Source organism: Siniperca chuatsi, linkage group LG23 (assembly GCF_020085105.1).
Source record: "Siniperca chuatsi isolate FFG_IHB_CAS linkage group LG23, ASM2008510v1, whole genome shotgun sequence".
NCBI lineage: Eukaryota > Metazoa > Chordata > Actinopteri > Centrarchiformes > Sinipercidae > Siniperca > Siniperca chuatsi.
Window position 1 is genome coordinate 21,578,192 of NC_058064.1, and position 21,508 is coordinate 21,599,699.

Below are 21,508 nucleotides of genomic sequence, written 5' to 3' on the forward strand. Positions count from 1 at the left end.
GTAGATACAGGTGTGGGGCATCACTGTGCAAACAAACCTCATTCATTTATATATAAAGTACACAAGTACAAATAAAAAATAATAAATATTAAAAAAAAATCTAATTTTAACAATAATTGAGTATTAGTCAAATAAACAATATGTAAAAATAAATAGTTCCATGTGTTCAGGGGACTTACTAAACAACTCTTCATAATACAGTAACGTATGTATACACGTTGTTTGTGGTTGGAATTCTTATTCTTATTCCCATTTCTGGCTCCACATCACAAAATGTAAATTTATCATGGATATCAGTACATTTTTTAAATGCTCAGGAGTAAATGTTATGTAAATTATATTTAAATAGATTCTCTTCTGTCATTTAAAATATAATATTTAAAAGGACATAACCACAAATTTCATCAGTGTTAGCTATGTGTGGATTCCCAAAAGATTTTCCTTTCAGTAAAGGTTTGTTTGTACCTTTTGGATCTTTGATCTTTATTCCACAGACTTTTAAACAAGGCTCAGTGTCATTAACATGGTGATTACCTCAACAACACTTCATTAACTCCCTTATACTTATGAATGACCGTAGTTACAGAAATTATTTCTTTGTATTTTACGGGAAATGATTAATTCAATTCAATTTTATTTATATAGCGCCAATTCATAACAGAAGTTATCTCATTGCACTTTTCCTATAGAGCAGGTCTAGACCGTACTCTTTATAATATTAATTACAGAGACCCAACAGATCCCACCATGAGCAAGCATTTGGTGACAGTGGCAAGGAAAAACTTCCTGTAAGAGGCAGAAACCTTGGACAGAACCAGATTCAGGGTGGGCGGCCATCTGCCGCTGCCGAGTTGGGTTGAGAGAGACTTATTATATACTCACTAATATACTGTATATAATTTTGTACAAAACACTTGTTTTTGAGTAGCATAACGGGAACCACACTGTTTATACTCTTTATTATATTTATTACAGAGACCCAACTTGAAGAAAGTCTTCACATTTAAAGAGATGACCATTCAAACATTTCAGTAACATAAATTATCCTCTTCAATCCAGTTTTCTTCATATATGCTCTTATAGTTGACAGTAATATTACTGTTGTTCCAAACACACCAATTTCCAAGACAATAAAGCCTGCTGTTGGAGTTTAGAAAGATGGTACCACCTAAACTTTTAAATATATCATGTTATACCATGATTACAAAATCAACATTTTATTAACCATTTGATCTTATGGGTGCAATTCAAATGAATAAATCTAACACTTCCAACCCTCCTTCTGCTCTCTCCAAACTGAGTACTTCTTTCTTGGTGGTGTCTATTTTTTCAAAAAATCATGAACAAATTATTAATCTCCTCACAGGTTGCATCATTAACAAAATGTGACACTATTTAATTATTTAACTATTACTTGATTACTATCTAGTCTATTTAACTATTTATAATTTTAGAAAAATAAAACACTCACATACACACACTGCCCTTCATTAAGTTCAAATTTATTAAGTTACACATTGCTGTTTCCAACACAAAGTCAGACAGGCACAACTGATGTTTCATAAAACAACTCTGGACATTTCCGCTCTTCCCCTGCTGCTCCATCTCCCTTTGCTAACACAGAGGAAACAGGAAAAATCCACCTTCACACTCACAATGTCACAATTTCACTGTGTGTTGACCTAAGTGTGTAGTTGTCTGTCTGCTGTAGAGTACCGCTTTTAGACGAAGGCTGGAGGAAAACAGTGTCCTTTTGGATTTTTAGGGTCTTTCTCTCAGTGATTCCCCACAGGGAACTAAATGACCGACTCAGTACAGTAGGTGGTGGAGGAGGACAGTGACACTTTTGGCTTTTTGAGGGTTGTGTTTGATCCTGGTCCAAACAGCTAAAACACAATACTTCATACAGTAACACAGGTCAGTTTACATCTCCTAACATACACAATAACACAGCAACTTCAGCCTACTAGCTGTTGGGGAGCAAATGTGCATATTTTTTAGAGGAGCATACCAGTGTTTTTTAGACTTAAAGGTGTCAGGTGATTGACAGGAAGTAGATGGTGACATAATGCAGCACTGATATGCAAACTGTCAAATCAGGCCGGATGACTTGCATGTAAAACTCAAATACTCACTGGCACACTTTTTAAAAAACACTGGTATTGTCCTTCAAAATAACAGCGATACAGTTTAAGAGAGGAGGGACGTTATAAAAGTGTGTGTGTAGACAGGCTTCTCTGTTTCATGTGTTATGTGTTCAGATGTCCTTGAGGTCCTTCTGGATGCCCCACAGCGTGTCGGCGCTCTTCCTCAGCTGGGCCACCTCGGCATCTGTCAGGGTCATGTTGATCACGCTGCTCACGCCGGTGCTGTTCAGCACGCAGGGCAGAGACAGGAAGACCTCCTCACCAATACCATACATGTCCTGAGGAAATACACACACATATACAGTTACGTGAGGAGGCTCAAAGAAACCAACTTTAACAAAAACACAGTTTATAAGCATTTAAGACAGCTGTGTGGGGGGGTTTAGTACCAGAGACAGTATTATAGTTTAATGTTTTCGGAAATACGTATTGCTTAATATTTACTACTTAATACTTATTTGCTTTATTTCTAAGAGTGAGATGAGAAGATGGATGGAAATATCATGTCTGTTAGTAAAGTACGGAACTGGAGTCAGGATGTGGTAAGCCTAGCTTAGCATAAAGACTGGAAGCAGGGGGAAACAGCTAGCCTCTCTTCAAAGAAAAAAAAATGCATGAACTAAAATAATTGCTCAGTAATTAACATGTTGTGTCTCATTTGTTTAAGAAATTTTAAAATGCTAATTTGTGGTTTCTTCAGCTATAGATGCAGGTTGCCAGATACTGTCTGTGGGCACAGGTTTTGGATTTCGCCTAACACGGCAGCGGCGGATTGCCGCCCACCATTGAGTCTGGTTCTGTCCAAGGTTTCTGTCTCTTAAAGGAAGTTTTTCCTTGCCACTGTCGCCAAGTGCTTGCTCATGGTGGGATTTGTTGGGTCTCTGTAAATAATATTATAAAGAGTACGGTCGAGACCTGCTCTATAGGAAAAGTGCAATGAGATAACTTCTGTTATGAATTGGCGCTTTATAAATAAAATTGAATTGAATTGAATTGAATTTCGCTGTACAGGCACAATGTACCAAACCTGGCAACCTCAGTGTGACAGCAAGACTTCAGGAATCTGCAAACAGTCACAGCACCTGGCTGTTGTTCATCAAGAAATAGTTCCAGCATATAACTACCTCTAAATCCACAAACAGTCAGTTTTACATTTCTGTTTGTGTACAGTTTTAGAGGTGTTGGTAGGTCTATTTTTGAACTTTGGACAGCGTTCCAGGTGCACGATGTCAAACATAAACAAAAACATGGCTGACTGTGACAAACTGATATTTCTTTGGCAGGTGTACACACAGCTGAACTCTGAGCAGCGCAGCCTCCTCGCATATATACACCAAACAGAGGAGGAAATAACGACGCATGAACAAACATATACATTATACATATTACTTTATGGCACTTTTTATACTCGGAAACATATCTTTATATTCCATTCACTAGCCTAATACAATACTGTAGTCTACAGTACATCCTACCCCCCTCCCCTGTTGACTGAAATGTAGCCTAATGTGAGCTTCCATGGTGCTGCCGTGGCTGTATGACGTCAGACAGCTGCTTCTTCATGAAGTCGGGGTAGATGGATTTGCCCCAAGTTCACAAGTAGTAACTCTGACTTTGAGTCGCGTTCCACTGGACTTTTTCTATTAGGAGGTCGGAAATGTTCGAGTTCCAAGTTGTCTGGAACGCAGCATTACTGGATCTCAGTGCTGCATTCGACACGGTCGACCACAACATATTACGAGGACGAATGGAAAACTGGGTGGGACTTTCTGGCACAGTACTAAACTGGTTTGAATCCTACTTAAAGGACAGGGACTACTTTGTGTCTATATGTAATTACACATCTGAGCAGACAAAAATTACACGTGGCGTTCCCCAGGGCTCCATTCTGGGACCTCTTCTGTTTAACATCTACATGCTTCCACTTGCTCAGATTATGGAAAACCACAAAATATATTAGCATAATTATGCAGACGACACATAAATGTACATAACCATATCACCAGGGGACTGTAATCCCATACAAGCGCTGAGTATGTGCATTGAACAATTCAGCGATTGGATGTGCCTGAATTTTCTTAAATTAAACAAAGATAAAACGTAATTGTTTTTGGAGCCAAGGAAGAACGATTAAAAGTCAGCGCTCAGTTCAGTCAGTAATGTTAAAAGCCACAAACCAAGCCAGAAATCTTGGTGTAGTCATGGACTCAGACCTGAATTTCAATAGCCACATTAGGACAATTCCAAAGCCTCTCAGGTTGTCTGGGACAGGTCTGCTTTCTGTCCCCAGAGTCAAACTAAACATGGAGAAGCAGCGTTCAGTTTTTATGCTCCACATATCTGGAACAAACTCCCAGAAAACTGCAGGTCTGCTGCAACTCTCAGTTCTTTTAAATTAAAGCTGAACACTTTCCTGTTTGCCGCTGCCTTTTATTAAATCAAATTTGGGAACTGTTGTATCTTATTTGTATTTTCTATTTAACTCTTTTTTATTGTATTTAAATGTCTTTTTATATTGCCTTATGTTGCTTTTACATTTTGTCTTGATGCCTTTTATGTTTTATGTAAAGCACCTTTATTTGCATTGTTGTTGAAATGTGCTATACAAATAAACTTGCCTTGCCTTAAGTTGAGGTGAATGCTACTCAGTTTTTTAAGCCTGTTATGCAGAGATAACAATTTAATTGAATGAAAGCCACTTTGTTTACATGATTATGTATATGCATCCGAGTGGATGTGTTTATGTGTCAGTGTATTTCCTGTGTGTGTGTGTGTGTGTGTGTGTGTGTGTGTGTGTGTGTGTGTGTGTGTGTGTGTGTGTGTGTGTGTGTGTGTGTGTGTGTGTGTGTGTGTGTGTATCAGACCTTGACCATGGTGGAGACAGGATGGACACGGCTCATGTTCTTGATGATGCTCTCAGTCAGGTCTGCCACGCTCAGACCAATGGCCCAGTTGGTGTAGCCCTTCAGCTTGATCACCTCGTAGGCACTGAGACACAAAGCAGCACTCTGTTAGCATCTGTGTGTGTGTGTGTGTGTGTGTGTGTGTGTGTGTGTGTGTGTGTGTGTGTGTGTGTGTTTGTTTGTGTGTGTGTCTGTGTGATCAGACTCAAAATTTGAGTCACAGTGTGTATTTTTAAGTGACGATGTCATACGAATATTTACCATTAGTAAATCTTAAGAGTAACAAAAATGTAATTACACAAGTTGAATAATAGTCAATATATTATGCCATCATACGCTTTGAAAACTCATTTATAGAAATGTTGACTGTCAGAGCCATTTAAGCTGACACAAACTGCTGATTGTACAATGAATAACATAACTGAGTAGCTGTCTTTGATAATAAATAATAATAAACATTAGCCTGAGGCTGTGACGGGCAGTTATTGAGTGAAGCTTGCATTAACACTGCCAGGGTTGAAGGATACATTCCCTCTGGGGCCACTTGAACTAAAACTGTAATCACTCATACAAGATACAAGATAGATTTATTGATCATTTTAAAACACAGGGTTGTATAATCAGATTTTGTTTTGTAGTTCCATTTGACAGACAATGTCCACGTACATGATAGCAGTTAACAGCTGATCTAGTGTTGGACATGTCTTCAATCTTGTCTCATGTTTTATTTCCATTTAATAGCCATGACTGGATGCAGTCTGTGCTATGTGAGAGTTAAAACTACAGACCTCCTCATCTTAACTGGATTTATGTAAATAACAGCAGGACTATTACACCTACCAAACATGAAGCAGTGCTACATCTGTCTCAAAGAAATAATTCCTAATCGTTATATTGTTATTAACTTTAACAGAGAATATTTCATGTTTAGGAAAAATAGAATCAATGAATTATTAATACTGTAATGACTAGAAGAAAAATAATAAGAACAACTAGAAGTAGTAATTAATATCCAACATACATTCATATAAAAAGTATAAAAGTCATATATGGTAGACATCGCCCAACCCTAGTTGGAAGCTCCAGAAAAAGCCACTAATGGGACTTTGAGTTGGGATTGTTTTGTCAAACTATTTCCAAAGTAAAGAATAAACTTTCATACTTAACTTTTAAGCCAACAGTGGCAAGAAGTCATAAAAGTGATCTGATCCATTGTTTATATAAAAATATAGATTATTGCAGCTTTAACGTTGGTTTAAATTCTAATAACTAGTGCTGTAGTAGATACACATTTACCTTATGGTAAACCCCAGGAACACATCTCACCTTTCTGGAAAAACCAACGAATGAAACCCTCAATGACAGATTGTACTGAGTCACAGATGCTAGTAGAACAGGCTAAACAGGAAGTGACGTCAGGACTGTGGCTCTTTATAGACATCTTTGTGATGAGATTAGTCCAGTCTACTGGACGTTTAATTGGATGTTTAGCAGTTACTGAAAAGATATGACACCTAAATGTTTGTGAGATGAAAATGAAAGACATGTAAATGCCAGATGTTAGAGATTTAGATTAGATATCTCAACTGAGTTTTCTGAAGCTCAATCCTAACTCGGCTGTTTTGTTACCTGGTCATACATGCTCTCTAGAAAGCTCTCTCACACATTCACTCACACAAACCGTACCTGTCCACTACAGCCTTGTGTGTGGACTTCCACTGTTCCTTATCAGCGTCAGTGCCAATGTCAGGATTCAGCTTCTGCAGGTTGACTCCTGCAACATTAGCACCGCTCCACACTGGCACTGAAATAAAAACACACACAAACACAGAACTTTTAAACTGCACTATGTATGATTTTCAAGTCAAATTACATTCACTTTTTCGGTGCAGCCTCAACAGAGAAAAACTACCCTGATGATACCCTGCAGACAACATATGTGACAAATGTTAAGTGATAATAAATAACCGAGTGCGGCCCCCGTGTGTACCCACCGCTGGTGTCTCCGTGCTCTCCCAGCACCCAGCCGTTAAAGGAGCTGGCGTGGATGCCGAGGCGTTCGGCCATCAGGTAGCGGAAGCGGGCAGAGTCCAGGTTGGTGCCACTGCCGATGACGCGGTGCTTGGGCAGACCACTCAGTTTCCAGGTCACATAGGTCAACACGTCAACTGTGAAGGGTGTGTTACAACCAGGGGGTTATCGATACACAAACACACACACGCAAATAAACCCAAAGATGATAATGTGAGCATCGGTGTATTCACCAGGGTTGGAGACCACGATGAGTGTGCAGTTGGGGCTGTACTTGATGATCTGCGGGATGATGGACTTGAAGACATTGACGTTCCTCTGCACCAGGTTGAGGCGGCTCTCACCCTCCTGCTGGCGAACACCGGCCGTCACCACGACCAGGCGAGAGTTGGCTGTCACCGCGTAGTCTGGAGGAGGAAGCGACAAAGTGAAACAAGATCCGATTAGTGATGTCTGGAGACTCGGGATAGTAAGATTCACATCGGTGCACCGGCATAAAAGTTCGAGATACGATTGCCCCGATTAAAAGAGAGTGCACCGGTTACAATTTAGCATGAACTCAAGATGTATCGTTCTAACATCTTTGCATCAATAAAATACAATTATTAGTAGAGGCCCTATGCCTTTATTATTTAGAAATGTGACCAATAATCCTCTCTAAACTGTTTCTCAAGCGCTCTCAGCTGCTACGGAGGCCGAGGCGTGTCACATTAGAGATTAACATGGAGGAGGAAGAGCTACACGTTCCTCCGAATTCCTCCAAAGCAAATGTTTGCCAACACTTGGGATTTTTCAAGAGAGACAGACACCTCGATGGCTGTGCTGCTATAAAGTACACTGGCAGCACGACTAACTTGACCAACTAAACTCACCTGTTATGAGTCTGGAGACGCCTGCCCCCCCCCCGGATTCAGCTCTAGCTAGCCCCAGTGGTACCGCTAGCAAGACTGGTGAGCAAAGTATTGCAACTTCCTTAAATAGTTTAACTGCTAAATGTGTGAGGTGTTATAAAAGTGGAACTGGAGACAGAGAACAGGAAAGAAGGACTGGTTTAAGACCAGGTCCAGGCCCGGTTTTGTTTTATCTTTTGTCAGATACTTTTTGTGTTTTTTAGAGGTGTAGCTGTAGCTGTAGCAGTGGCAGTGCAGCTGTATGTGAGCAGCAGGTCCTGACCTTTGTCAGCCACTATCTTGGAGGTCTTGAGGAAGAGGCTGCCATGCTGCAGGTCCATCATCTCTCCCTTGAGACGATCCTCCATCACATCCACCAGAGCCAGCTCATCACACAGGTCCTGTCCAGAGGAGGAGGAGGAGGAGGAGGAGGAGGAGGAGGAGTGCAGGCAGATGATTGTGGAGGAGAGATGGCAATTCCATTTCACATTCAATTTGGCAGGATTATACTTTGGATTACATTTCCAGTGGATTACCCTATTGGTCATTAGGGCTTTCATTTTTTCAATTTGCATTTACAAACATCAACTTTTCATTTTAGAGTTGTAATGTTGTCACTCATCATGTCACAAATATCACAAATGGAATTTCAGTTTGACCAAAGCATTTCAATTTAATATGGTTTCTGACTCATATCTAATAAAATTAGTTTAAGAGATCTACTGAGAAATATTTACAGCATATTCTTGTAAAATAGAGTCCTCCTAGTAAACCCATAATACTAATAATATTCATTTTTGAGATTTACTTTTTCATTCAATCAAAATTACAAATCTAATGCAATTTTAAATACACACATAGAAGAACATTCCATATTTTGGGATAAATGTCTTACATGATCAGTCAGTGGTTAGCACTGTTGCCTCACAGTAATTAATAGATCTCAAATATGTTTGTATATCTGTAAAAATATATTGGACATCCATGAAAATGGCCATTTTTGCTATATTTTGAAATGTATATGGCCATATATGTGACTGTTGGATGTTGAATATTGGTGAGACATACACTGGCTGGACTGTATATAATATATGTAATTAGCACATATGGCGATGTATCACATTTTTGTATGGGCTCTTTTTTATTTCTCTTTTGTAAGAAATCCATGCTGAGCGTGTCGTTGTGTCTTACCCGCAGCAGGATGCTGATGGCACAGGCCATGCCGACCTGGCCCACCCCGACCACCGTCACCTTGTTCCTGGGAGGCTCAGCATGGCTGCTGGCCAGAGGGCTGATCAGCTTCTGCAGCACTGAGGACATGATCACAGCTGCAGGGAGACACAGAGAGGACATGTCCTGGTGAGCAGGTCCCACAGCACAGCAGCTCAGACGGGACACAGGGATGAAATATCTGCTTCAGTAATTTAGTGTCATGTCCAGCCGCCGAGCCTTGTTCCTCCTACAACAAGCAGCCTGCACACCGTACAGCAGCAGTTTATCTAAATGCTTTAGTGCATCACCATAAAGGTTAAAGGTCACAGAGCTGTCTCACAGGGAGGTGGGATCATGAGGGAAACACTGGGCCAGTCAAAACACTGGCTTGATGAAGGGCATTCATTTCACAGTCTGTAACAATAGCTGACTACATACATATCCAGCTTACACTAACACAAGTCAAAAATGTGAATAAACAGTAGGGTTGCAGCTAATTATTGCCATCACCCATGAATCTGTGGATCAATTTTCCAGTTAATTGATTAATGGTTATGAAATTATCTGTAAAATGAGCTCAAGGTGACATCTTCAAATATATTCTGTTTACAGTGAAATAAAACAGAAAAGCAAATCACCACGTTGGCAAAGTTGGAACCAGAGAATGTTTGCTTGATAAATGACTCAAATAATTAATCAGTTACCAATGAATTTTCTGTCAATCAACGATTTCACAATCTCTAGCAAATAGTTGACTACATACATGTTTCCAATAACACGCACATTAAAAAAAATAACGAGCAGTAGCTGCAATGATTATTTTCATTATTGATTAATCTACTGGTTTGTTTGACAGAATAAAGTCTCCCACCACCAACACGACACAACCAGTCCTGGTCTGTAGGCTGCTGAATAACGAAACAAGCACTTACAACATTGAAACCCCATGTGAAGGGGGGACCGCGTCCACAAACACTTACAAGAGGACGAGCAGATGGGCATCAAAAAGCGAGACATCATGACGGCGTCCGAGTGCAACCAAACCCAGAAATCAACTGACTACTGACTCAAACCCAGTGTCCATTTTAAATACTGAGTCTTATCAGGCCTGTCACAGTCCTGTCACTGTCCCTGTCTTCACTTTCAGGAAGAGCACCATCACAGTCCCAGTATGAACACAAAGTTGTTGTGCATCATGCTAATCTGTACATACATGAAGTGTTTGTGCAGGTTATCGTGGCCATTATCATATCCATCCCAGTCACATCGACATTAGTTATCATCTCTGATGCTGTCATCCTCTGACGCAAGCCGGTTTGTTCAGAGCCTGACTCATCACAGGAATATAGTGCTCTTCTTGGGAAGAGAGAAATGGAGAAACTGCTTCTACTTTTGATCATTTTAGAATGTCAGTATCTTTTCTTCTTGTTTGTTATCTAAGTCTACTTGAAAAACAGTGTAAAAATGTGAAATAGAGAAATTCACACAGGCATATGGGTGGGACAGACTACTGATCCCACAATACTGAAATACGTCAACAATCGCTGTGTGAATTAAAGCCACTGTGTGTAATATTCGAACACTTCTGACTTTTGTGCGGCCCAGGAGCTTCAAGGTATGTCAAATCCATGCCATGTTTCTCTCTTAATATAAAAACGCACAGCTGCACTCTCCAGCAGGCTGTTTCAGTTTGGGATGCTGGAGCAGGAAACAAGAAGCTGGTTTAGAGGTACGGACCCTCTCAGCTCGTAGTCCGGAGTCAGGCCAGGTACAAATGATAGTAGCTAAGTCTAATTGGGTGCTGTTGTTTTAGCACAGGTCTCAGGTCTGTGTGTAATACCCTAGTGGATTTTAGTGGTCTCCCCACCAGCTCTGGTCACATGGTGCATTCTAATCATCACAGGGAGTGAACTGTGCAGGAAAAATTAATGTTGTCGCTGCATTTGGATACATTGTGCACTTTACATGATGATTTCGGGCTTTCAAGCACATTGTTTAAAGTCATCAGCAAGACACAAAGCCAAAAGAGTTTTAATTCAAATCAGTTCAGTTGTATTTATATAGCGCCACTTCATAACGGAAGTTATCTCAATCCACTTTTCCTATAGCGCCAGTCTAGACCGTACTCTTTCTAATATTGATACTAATTAGTTGTTGTGTGAGGACCATAGTACTGGACTGTAATACAGGCACCAGGAACAGCACTGAGATGTGCAGCAACTTTGGTGTAGTGGTCAAAACTGCATTGCAGACACCCTGGGATTGCAAAAGAAATGGCTATGAAGCCAAGAGGAACATTCTGAAAATGACACTTTGAATGGTAACAATTTGAAACTCAGTCAAAAGGTCCAAATATATCAAAAAGCCATCAAAAGCCGTATCAAGGTATTATTTTCATGCCATTCATGTGTTCTGGGCAGTCGTCCAGACAGACACTAATCTGCACTGGTTATGGAAACACACAGGCAGAGGAGCGCCCTACGTGCTGCGTGAGCAGTTGTCAGTGGACTGAATTGGCTGCCGTGTTTGGATTCATTATCTATTGTTAACACACCCATGACGTACAGCGATGGTGGTATAGTGGTGAGCATAGCTGCCTTCCAAGCAGTTGACCCGGGTTCGATTCCGGCCATCGCAGATGTTTCCTTCTCCTGTGTGCACTGATGTGATAGTCAGCTATTGTAAAAAAGGGATTCCCCTCACTTTATTTATCAATGAAGTGGTTCTGATGCTGGTAAGAAAGACCAGCAGCTATTCCGTCCCAGAAGGAGGAGCAGATGCCCCCGAGTCCAGCAGCTTGTCACCCCGGATGCCCCATCTGGAACACTGATACAGAGCATCTTGTCCCAAGTTTTAACAGCCACTCTGTCTCTATTTGTTGTTCTGTCTGTGCCACACATACAATGTCTTTCAATTTTACACCATTTCACAACAAAGGTCATCCTGCAAGACAGCTTGCCAATTTTTACAAATTTTACAAATGGCAGCAGTTTTATTCATACAGATATTCCAGTTCAGCACCGCTTTTATGAGCTAAAGTAAAATAATCAAGCCTCAGTCTCCACAAACAAATTTCCACAAAAAAACAAGTTGTTTCCCTACAGCTTGTCTTCTCAGGCAGCACTTGCCCCAAGCTAAATACCCCCCCCAATCAAGCTCCATCAAGTAACCATCATTAAAGTCACCCAAACCATGTTGAATCGCAAACACAAATCTAACCTTTTATTTTATGGAAATAGCTGGCACTTGGCAGTGCTATAAGGCATGATAGAAACTTTAAAGTTGCATTATAGAAAGCTAGCAGCTGCCGACAGGCCCATGAAAACCTCATTTATGAGGTCCTAAGAGATTCCTATACTTGTTTCTCTTTTTACTTTGACTTATTATATATTGCTGTTTGATTATAAACAAGTTCCCAGTCAGTTAATTGTTAAATATATTGCAAAATAATACAAAAATGGTTGCAAATTATCGTATATTGAGGTTTTTGAACAGTCGCCATATGTAGTTGATATGTTGATATATGTAGTTGAAGCGCTTTGAGTAGTCGGAAAAAACTAGAAAGGTGCTATATAAGTACAGTCCATTTACCATCTCTGATTACTGTGGCAATTTTTAAAAAACGGTCATTTTTACACAGGGGATATATAGAAATAACACAAAAACTATTGTGTATTTGAGCACAGTTTTTTAAATTTATTTACTGCAAAATAACATCATAATATCGTTTTTTAAGCTGATATAACTTCTGTTTTGGGCCACAATAATGACAAAAGCACATGTAGTGTATTTTCCTACTTTTCTCTTTCATTTCCCTCAGGCTGTTATTGTTATTAAGTTACTTGTATGTTTAAAGTATTCATTCAGTATTTATCACAGCAAGTACCTCCCCAGAGGACTATGGTGATATCTGCGCCTCTAACTGAAACAATGCAATCGATACAAACTATAACCAGACAAAACACTTCAGTCAAACATGACTGTCCTCAAAAAAATTCTATAGCAAATCATAATAGCCTTATAAAATAAAGGTCAACTGGACATTCAATTGTCAAAGGAAGCCCAGAGACCAAAAATGTTTTGAGCAAAACACAAAAATAACTGAAGAGAGTTAGCATATTACAGTCAAATTAACAGCTAAAATGGCGGGACAAGAGGAGGTCCTGTTCACAGAAAATGGGACAGAGTCTGAAACCAGGGCTTTCCCAACTTTTCTATGTCACTAACCTCTAGAGACATAATAAACTGTGAAGTCCTCTTTAATACAACTGTGCTGAGATGAAAACCACACTAGTTAATAGATAGGCTATAATACATCATTACAGGGTAAACGTCCCTATTAAGCCCACCAAATCCGCTTTTCAGATATATTTAATATATACTGCTGTCATAGTCTGCTACCATGCCCGTACGACCCCTGCAGGCTATGGTGTATTTTCCTCTCCTTGTGTGTAATGTGTGTCCTCTGTTAGTCTCAAGTGTGTGTGTGTGTGTGTGTGTGTGTGTGTGTGTGTGTGTGTGTGTGTATGTGTGTGTGTGCGTGTGTCTCCTGGTCTGGCTCACTGGTCTCCCGCCTGCTGCTGATCACCGGCACACCTGACGCCCATTACTCATCAGTCGCCAGTCGCCACAGCATAAATACCTGGCTCTTCCACACTACCAGCGCCAGATCGTCTCCGTACACTTGTACGACACTACGTAACGGGTCCTCGCTTCACCCAGCTAAGTACTATTGTATCTCTGTCTAGTTATCTCGTTTGTGTAAACTCTGGTTTACTTCTGCCACAGAAAACCCTCCTTGCTGGTGATTGCAGTCACATTCTCCTGCCGGATCTCTGCCAACCTGTTTACCTGTCCTGTCGGCTACACCGCCATCCTGCCAGCTGTCTTCCCGGCTCTGCCTGCTAGCCAGCTGTCTCCCCGGCTCTGCCTGCTAGCCAGCTGTCTCCCCGACCCTGCCAGCTAGCCAGCTGTCTCCCCGACCCTGCCAGTGACACCTCACAAGCCACTACCACTCGGATCCAGTCCACTCCACTCTGCAGATCCGCTGCCAGAACAACACATCGCCACACCCGGACCAGACCAGAACACACCTTCCCAGTCCCCGTTCCTGGATCTTCACAGTCCGCCCAAGATCGGACGTGCCGCTTCCCAGAGGGCTACAGAAGACATCTCCGGTGCCACCACTTGGGAGAAGTGCTATTGTCAGTCAACTCTGTTGTTTAAATAAACACTGACTTACCTTTAAATCTACGCATTATGTTCTGCATTTGTGGGTTCTCGATCGTGCAATACGACAGAACGATCTGGCCACAATGGATCCAGCAGATACCAACCCAGAAGTAGCGCCATTCCACCAAGCGCTAACCAACCAAGGGATTCTTCTCAGGCAACACAAGCAGGTTCTCCGGGCACTCTCCGACAGCAACCAGGCCATGGTCACCCAGATCACGCAACTCACACACCAAGTTTCCAGGTTAACCAGCCAGCTCTCAGCTATGGTTCCCATGGCGTCTTCCCTGCCGGCTACTCCTGCTAACCCTCTGTCCTCACCAGCAGTGCGGGATTCCTACGCTTCGGACCCGGACCCATTCACCGGAGACGTTACCAGGTGTCGAGGCTTCCTGCTGCAGTGCTCCCTGGTTTTCTGCCAGTGTCCCGTCACATTTGCCTCCAACCCATCTAAGGTAAACTACATTGTGGGATTACTACGAGGAAGAGCATTGGCCTGGGCGGAGGCAATGCACGCTAGCCAACCCTTGTCGTCATTTTCCCTGGCGGAGTTTCTGGAGAAAATGAGGAATGTTTTCACCGAAGTGTGGCGGATTATTCGGTGGAGTTCCGCACATTGGCAGCAGACTCGGGATGGAATGAAAAAGCTCTGATCAGTGCATTTGTGAGGGGACTAAACGAGCAAATGAAGGATGAGTTGGCAGCTCGGGATGAACCCGCTATGCATTAGAATGGACAACCGCATACACGAAAGACGCCAGGAACGCACCAGCCGTCCTCTCACCCAGTCTTCAAGTTGTCTTGTTGTCTTCAAGTTCCGGCTACCCTCTACCACCAACAGGGGTCACTCTCCCTGTTAGCCCTCATTGATTCCGGAGCGGAGGGCAACTTCCTAGACACCCTGTTGGCCCAACAAGCTGGCCTTCCCACAGAGTCTCTAAGTTTGCCCCGTCAGGTGGAGGTTTTGGATGGCAGACCTTTAGCCCAAGTTACCCATTGCACTGTCCCCGTGTCTGTGGTTCTCTCCAGGAATCATCGTGAGAGGATTCAATTTCAACTCATTCTGAGTTGGAGCTCCAACTGCCTCTCCACCTGCTTGCAATCTGCTCGGTCCCCACCAGGGGTCAGCACACCACCACTCAACCCGTCAAGGTATTATTTTCATGCCATTCATGTGTTCTGGGCAGTCGTCCAGACAGACACTAATCTGCACTGGTTATGGAAACACACAGGCAGAGGAGCGCCCTACGTGCTGCGTGAGCAGTTGTCAGTGGACTGAATTGGCTGCCGTGTTTGGATTCATTATCTATTGTTAACACACCCATGACGTACAGCGATGGTGGTATAGTGGTGAGCATAGCTGCCTTCCAAGCAGTTGACCCGGGTTCGATTCCCGGCCATCGCAGATGTTTCCTTCTCCTGTGTGCACTGATGTGATAGTCAGCTATTGTAAAAAAGGGATTCCCCTCACTTTATTTATCAATGAAGTGGTTCTGATGCTGGTAAGAAAGACCAGCAGCTATTCCGTCCCAGAAGGAGGAGCAGATGCCCCCGAGTCCAGCAGCTTGTCACCCCGGATGCCCCATCTGGAACACTGATACAGAGCATCTTGTCCCAAGTTTTAACAGCCACTCTGTCTCTATTTGTTGTTCTGTCTGTGCCACACATACAATGTCTTTCAATTTTACACCATTTCACAACAAAGGTCATCCTGCAAGACAGCTTGCCAATTTTTACAAATTTTACAAATGGCAGCAGTTTTATTCATACAGATATTCCAGTTCAGCACCGCTTTTATGAGCTAAAGTAAAATAATCAAGCCTCAGTCTCCACAAACAAATTTCCACAAAAAAACAAGTTGTTTCCCTACAGCTTGTCTTCTCAGGCAGCACTTGCCCCCAAGCTAAATACCCCCCCCAATCAAGCAACCAGGCCATGGTCACCCAGATCACGCAACTCACACACCAAGTTTCCAGGTTAACCAGCCAGCTCTCAGCTATGGTTCCCATGGCGTCTTCCCTGCCGGCTACTCCTGCTAACCCTCTGTCCTCACCAGCAGTGCGGGATTCCTACGCTTCGGACCCGGACCCATTCACCGGAGACGTTACCAGGTGTCGAGGCTTCCTGCTGCAGTGCTCCCTGGTTTTCTGCCAGTGTCCCGTCACAGCTTGTTTTCTCAGGCAGCACTTGCCCCCAAGCTAAATACCCACCCAATCAAGCTCCATCAAGTAACCATCATTAAAGTCACCCAAACTATGTTGAATCACAAACACAAATCTAACCTTTTATTTTATGGAAATAGCTGGCACTTGGCAGTGCTATAAGGCATGATAGAAACTTTAAAGTTGCATTATAGAAAGCTAGCAGCTGCCGACAGGCCCATGAAAACCTCATTTATGAGGTCCTAAGAGATTCCTATACTTGTTTCTCTTTTTACTTTGACTTATTATATATTGCTGTTTGATTATAAACAAGTTCCCAGTCAGTTAATTGTTAAATATATTGCAAAATAATACAAAAATGGTTGCAAATTATCGTATATTGAGGTTTTTGAACAGTCGCCATATGTAGTTGATATGTTGATATATGTAGTTGAAGCGCTTTGAGTAGTCGGAAAAAACTAGAAAGGTGCTATATAAGTACAGTCCATTTACCATCTCTGATTACTGTGGCAATTTTTAAAAAACGGTCATTTTTACTAAGCTCCATCAAGTAACCATCATTAAAGTCACCCAAACTATGTTGAATCGCAAACACAAATCTAACCATTTATTTTATGGAAATAGCTGGCACTTGGCAGTGCTATAAGGCATGATAGAAACTTTAAAGTTGCATTATGACTGCCCCAATTTAAGTGAGAACATTTTACTTAAAATGAAAGTTAATGTTTCATTTGAAGTGTCAATAATTCATTTATACCCATTTCTAATGTTTTTATTATTTAATTTGTCAAAATATGTCAAAAGTCTGGCATGGGCTTAATGGGACCTAACATACCCTTTAAACCTGTGGGTGCTTGAAATAAGCCCACTTCATGATTTGTTGATAAATATATATATTTCAAAAATCTTAACAATACAAACTTTTCTATTCAGATCTGTAATCTCTTAGCTGCCAACAGCTGTTGTCATGTTGTCTCCACTCCCAACCTACGGCCTGTAAACGGCATGTGAAAGAGGCGTGACCGGCCTCTTTGCTGTGTTGCCAATGCTGAAAAAGCTAAACTTACAACATGTCTTCTTTGGAATGTAGCCAAAAAAGAAAACCAGAATTCTAGTGGAACTTACTCTTCAATACTTCATCTTGTTGTCATTTTGTCTGTCTCTCTACCTCACACCTGTGGTGCGCTGTCAGCTTTTGAAATTGGCCAAAATGTCTGGTCCATCCAGCTGGCTGAAAGTGCAGATGTTCTTATGGAGATTTCTGACTGACTGAAGAACAGTTTGCAGCTTCAACGCTAATGTTCTAAGGAGAGTAAATGAGCCAAAGTCAGGATTTACAATTAAACAAGAACTTTTTCAAATATTAATCACATTTAGGCTAGCAGTTTGAAACACTTTAAAAACACATTTTAAAAATATTCAGTTGATTGTGAGGAGACCTCAGTCACAGCATCTTGAAGCTTGTGTATCATTAGCCTATATCTGAAACAAAATAAACAAGAAAGATGTCAACATTCTGCAATTTCTACCTTCTCCTAGGCTAAATGTAGGTGATATTTAAATATGGGTATTAATTATCTGAATTATGGAGCTGATACATAAGGTGGGTTTAAAGGGAACATCAGTGAATTTATGGTTAAAAGAAAAAAATAATTTAATTTTAAAAATATTTTATTCTATGCATGAGACATTAAAGAAACAACTACATGAAGTAAATGTATATATGGTGCACTAACATAACATGACAAGTATTAAGTGATCATGCAGAGAATGAATTAACTTTACTCATTTACATTACGTTTTGTCCCCTTTAAGGCCACCAGGTATAAATGTTAATTAAAAAATAAATAAAGATAAACACACACATTTATTGTCTATTAAACAGTACGATAACATAAACTGCATACAAACATGTAAACTATAAGTTACATGCTTATCATGCTTTATGTCATTGCAGTGAACCATGCAGCTACTGTACTGATGCAGCATGTGGTCTGTTTGCTGGCATGCTAAAACTTAGTTTTAGTAATTTTAATTGAAAAGAAACAATATTTCTAATCCAAGTAAGATTCTAACATGTGTCGTATTCAGAACACTAAACCTTTAACAATAACAAATGAGCACTTATCAAAAACGGGAGGAGAAATGTGTAAAAAAACGTTTTCTTCTGAGGAAACCAAAATCCCCATCAAGTTTTAATGCAAATTCTTGCAGGGATGAACAGGCACATGTCACACATGTGCCTCATAACTCAATATCGACAAATCTGATTGGCTTACAACAAAAAGTGTAATTTATGTAACAGCAGCTTCACTGGAAGAAACATCACACAGCAGAAATGATGATGTAGTTTCTATTTTATTTGACTCAGAAGTTGCACGTGGGCTTATATGGTACACGGGCTTAATAGGGCTGTTTACCCTACTTTTAACCGCAGATGGAGAAATGGCAGCCGTAGATAGAGTGACATGTATCATGAGAAAGAAAATGGAATGAAACCACTTGCTTGGGACACCCAGTGATCCCAACTGAGATCCCTGAAGGTCGCAGGGCCTCGGTTTGAGAACCAGTGACCTTAGCTATCAGTGTGGATACAGAACAAAGACCTGCCAGTTAAGGTTTCAGCATGTCAAGGTCAAGAGGACTCTTAAAAATAGGCAGTCAGGGGAAGCTGTTTGTCCAGCTAGCTGGCACTTCTCCAGGACGGAACACAATGCCCCATTTTAGCCTCCCAGAGTCAGTTCAATATTACATAACCTTCAGGTTCCTGTGCTGTGTTAGAGATGGGATGGCTTCAGGTTTTAGTTTGAGGTGATATGCTGGTGTTGTTCCTCTCTTTTAGTGGAACTGAGGTTGTGTAGCAGCCATGTTGGGGCGGACAGGCAGGCTCTCAGTTTTAACGCCATGAGAGGTTCTGATATGCAGCTGTCTACCGAGAGGGGAAGGGTTCGAGTTCACTGCGAGGCCACCGGGATGCTGTTTCCTGTCTGCCATTACACAATGTAGCTACAGAGACACAAAGCACTGGCACAGTCAAGTGCAGAGCGGGAAGCGCAGAAAGCCTGCCGGATGGAGAGGCCCTGTGCCCGCCGCAGCAGAGCTCTGAGAGCACCCACATTCCACAGCAATAACGAATAAACCATCTCAACTGCGGCTAAACATCCACGTAACCTCCCTTTAATGTCGTTTCAAACCGTTTCATGGCATTCCGTTTATCTTCGCAGACACTGAAAACGGGCATCCATTGCTGCGGAGGCGCTCCGCGCGCTTCCCCACGCGGCAGCCCCGGGGACAGCCCCGAACCCGGCGCAGTACTCACCTTCTACAGGCGTCCGAAGGCTGGTATCCGCTGCGGGGTCCGGCACAGGAGACGGCGGGCAGTCAGATGGAGAGAAGGCTAGAGTGGAGCTGAACGGGTTGCAGTGAGGAAGAGGGGAGGGGGAGGAGGAGGGGGAGGAGGATGTGACCGGGCTGGGTTCACATGTGAGGAGGGGAGCAGAGCCCCAGGCTGCCTGCGTGGCATTCACCTGTCTGCCATGGACATTACATGCGAAACTGTGAGTCCTTGTTCTCGCCCGCCTCCTCGGTCCGGCAGCGGCACGCAGCCCGCCGGGGTTCGGCTCTCTTTAGATTCCCTACTCCGGCTACAGTCAGAGAGCTCAGTCAGTAGGTTATCTTCCTCACTTTGCTTTCAGTTTCTTATCGCTTTTCATTTCCATTTCACTGTGGCACAGAAGATCCACAAGGCACCTCTTTCATGAAAGAGATCATATTGCAAGTCAAGCTGCTGACGCAGTGAAGGACAGCTCATCCTCAGCTTTTCCAGCAGAATGACTCAAAGAAAAAATAGATGTAAAATAAATAAAACTGAAAACATAATCACACTTTTTTACTATTTGTGTCTGACTGTAACCAAGTACAGTACTGAACTACAGTTCTGAGGAACTGCTTTGCTTGAGTATTTCCATTTTTGGCTACAGTACATCTTTGTACTTTGTACTACATTAATCTATTAGCTATTGCATCAGTAATAATAATCAAGTATTATAATATATAATAATATAACACTGACGGTTTGGCCTGTGTGATTACTACTTTAACTGTTGAAAGCTGAAGTACATTATCCTGATAATGCTTCTGCACGATTACTGAAGAAACCCGTTGGATGCAGGACTATATTTCTTGTTGTGAAGTAAAGGATCTGGAAACTTCTTCCACTACCTCACCGGTTAGAAGACACAATTAAACCTCTAACCTTTCAGAAGTCATTTGGACTAAGAAGGCTTCTAGCCGAAGAGTCACAGAGGCAGTTTTCTTTGCCGTAATCTCGACAGGGCTGTTCACACCTTATCTGGGTGGGCCCGGACACAGGTGGACTTTCACCTGTAAATGAAACACTCATAATGCTTCAGTGTTATTGTAGTGGATCAAATATTTATTTCAGGCGGTGCACTTTGTCCAGTCTGCAGAAACATGTGGTTAAGCCTGGTAATATAATGTGACCTACATACATCTATTATATGATTAGATCAGGATTCTTTTACCACTTTTGATACTTTTCAGCACCATCTGCAGAGTGATATCGCCTCTGTGAGTCACCGGGCCAGTCTGTGGACAGAGACACGCTATTCAGCTCCTGGTCCTGCCTTCTCCCTGCCTCAGACCAACACTGGCTGATTTTGTTTAATCATTTGCTACATTCACCTTTATTCGTTCACCAATGAGCCTCTTGTGCAGACACAGGGCTTGAGATAACTTCTTGGAACAAAATATTAAATGTTTAACGTTCACACGTTAGAACCCATTGACCTTTGCTCCAACGGTAGACGTGACAACCAAAGGTGGCTCCCACATCCATGCGAACATGCTGTTCTCTGCATCCCCCCGCTGATGCTGCACATGCACATGATGATGATGACGGCGGGGGTGAT

At 42.0% G+C, this 21,508-nt stretch overlaps 1 protein-coding gene and 2 non-coding genes across 3 annotated transcripts; 2 read left to right on the plus strand and 1 right to left on the minus strand.

Moving 5' to 3' along the window:
• Positions 1 to 1,481: 1,481 nt before the first annotated feature.
• Positions 1,482 to 20,214, minus strand: ldhba (lactate dehydrogenase Ba). The gene is made up of 8 exons (XM_044185968.1): positions 19,897 to 20,214; positions 9,163 to 9,299; positions 8,255 to 8,372; positions 7,315 to 7,488; positions 7,045 to 7,218; positions 6,737 to 6,854; positions 5,012 to 5,135; positions 1,482 to 2,425 (listed from the first exon to the last, which is right to left on the minus strand). Exons 2-8 carry the CDS (start codon positions 9,289 to 9,291, stop codon positions 2,258 to 2,260), a joined length of 1,005 nt encoding a protein of 334 aa, XP_044041903.1. The 5' UTR covers positions 9,292 to 9,299; positions 19,897 to 20,214; the 3' UTR covers positions 1,482 to 2,257.
• On the plus strand, positions 11,750 to 11,820 carry trnag-ucc. The gene has a single exon. It is a non-coding gene; the product is annotated as a tRNA-Gly (tRNA).
• trnag-ucc lies at positions 15,749 to 15,820 on the plus strand. The gene has a single exon. It is a non-coding gene; the product is annotated as a tRNA-Gly (tRNA).
• Positions 20,215 to 21,508: the final 1,294 nt, after the last annotated feature.

Excerpts from the sequence above, each read along its gene's own strand:
- ldhba (XM_044185968.1), bottom strand. The coding sequence starts at position 9,291 with ATGTCCTCAGTGCTGCAGAAGCTGATCAGCCCTCTGGCCAGCAGCCAT. Across the intron at positions 7,219-7,314 it reads CATCGTGGTCTCCAACCCTG|TTGACGTGTTGACCTATGTG; the intron begins GTGAATACACCG and ends CACCCTTCACAG. Across the intron at positions 5,136-6,736 it reads CACAAGGCTGTAGTGGACAG|TGCCTACGAGGTGATCAAGC; the intron begins GTACGGTTTGTG and ends TTTGTGTCTCAG.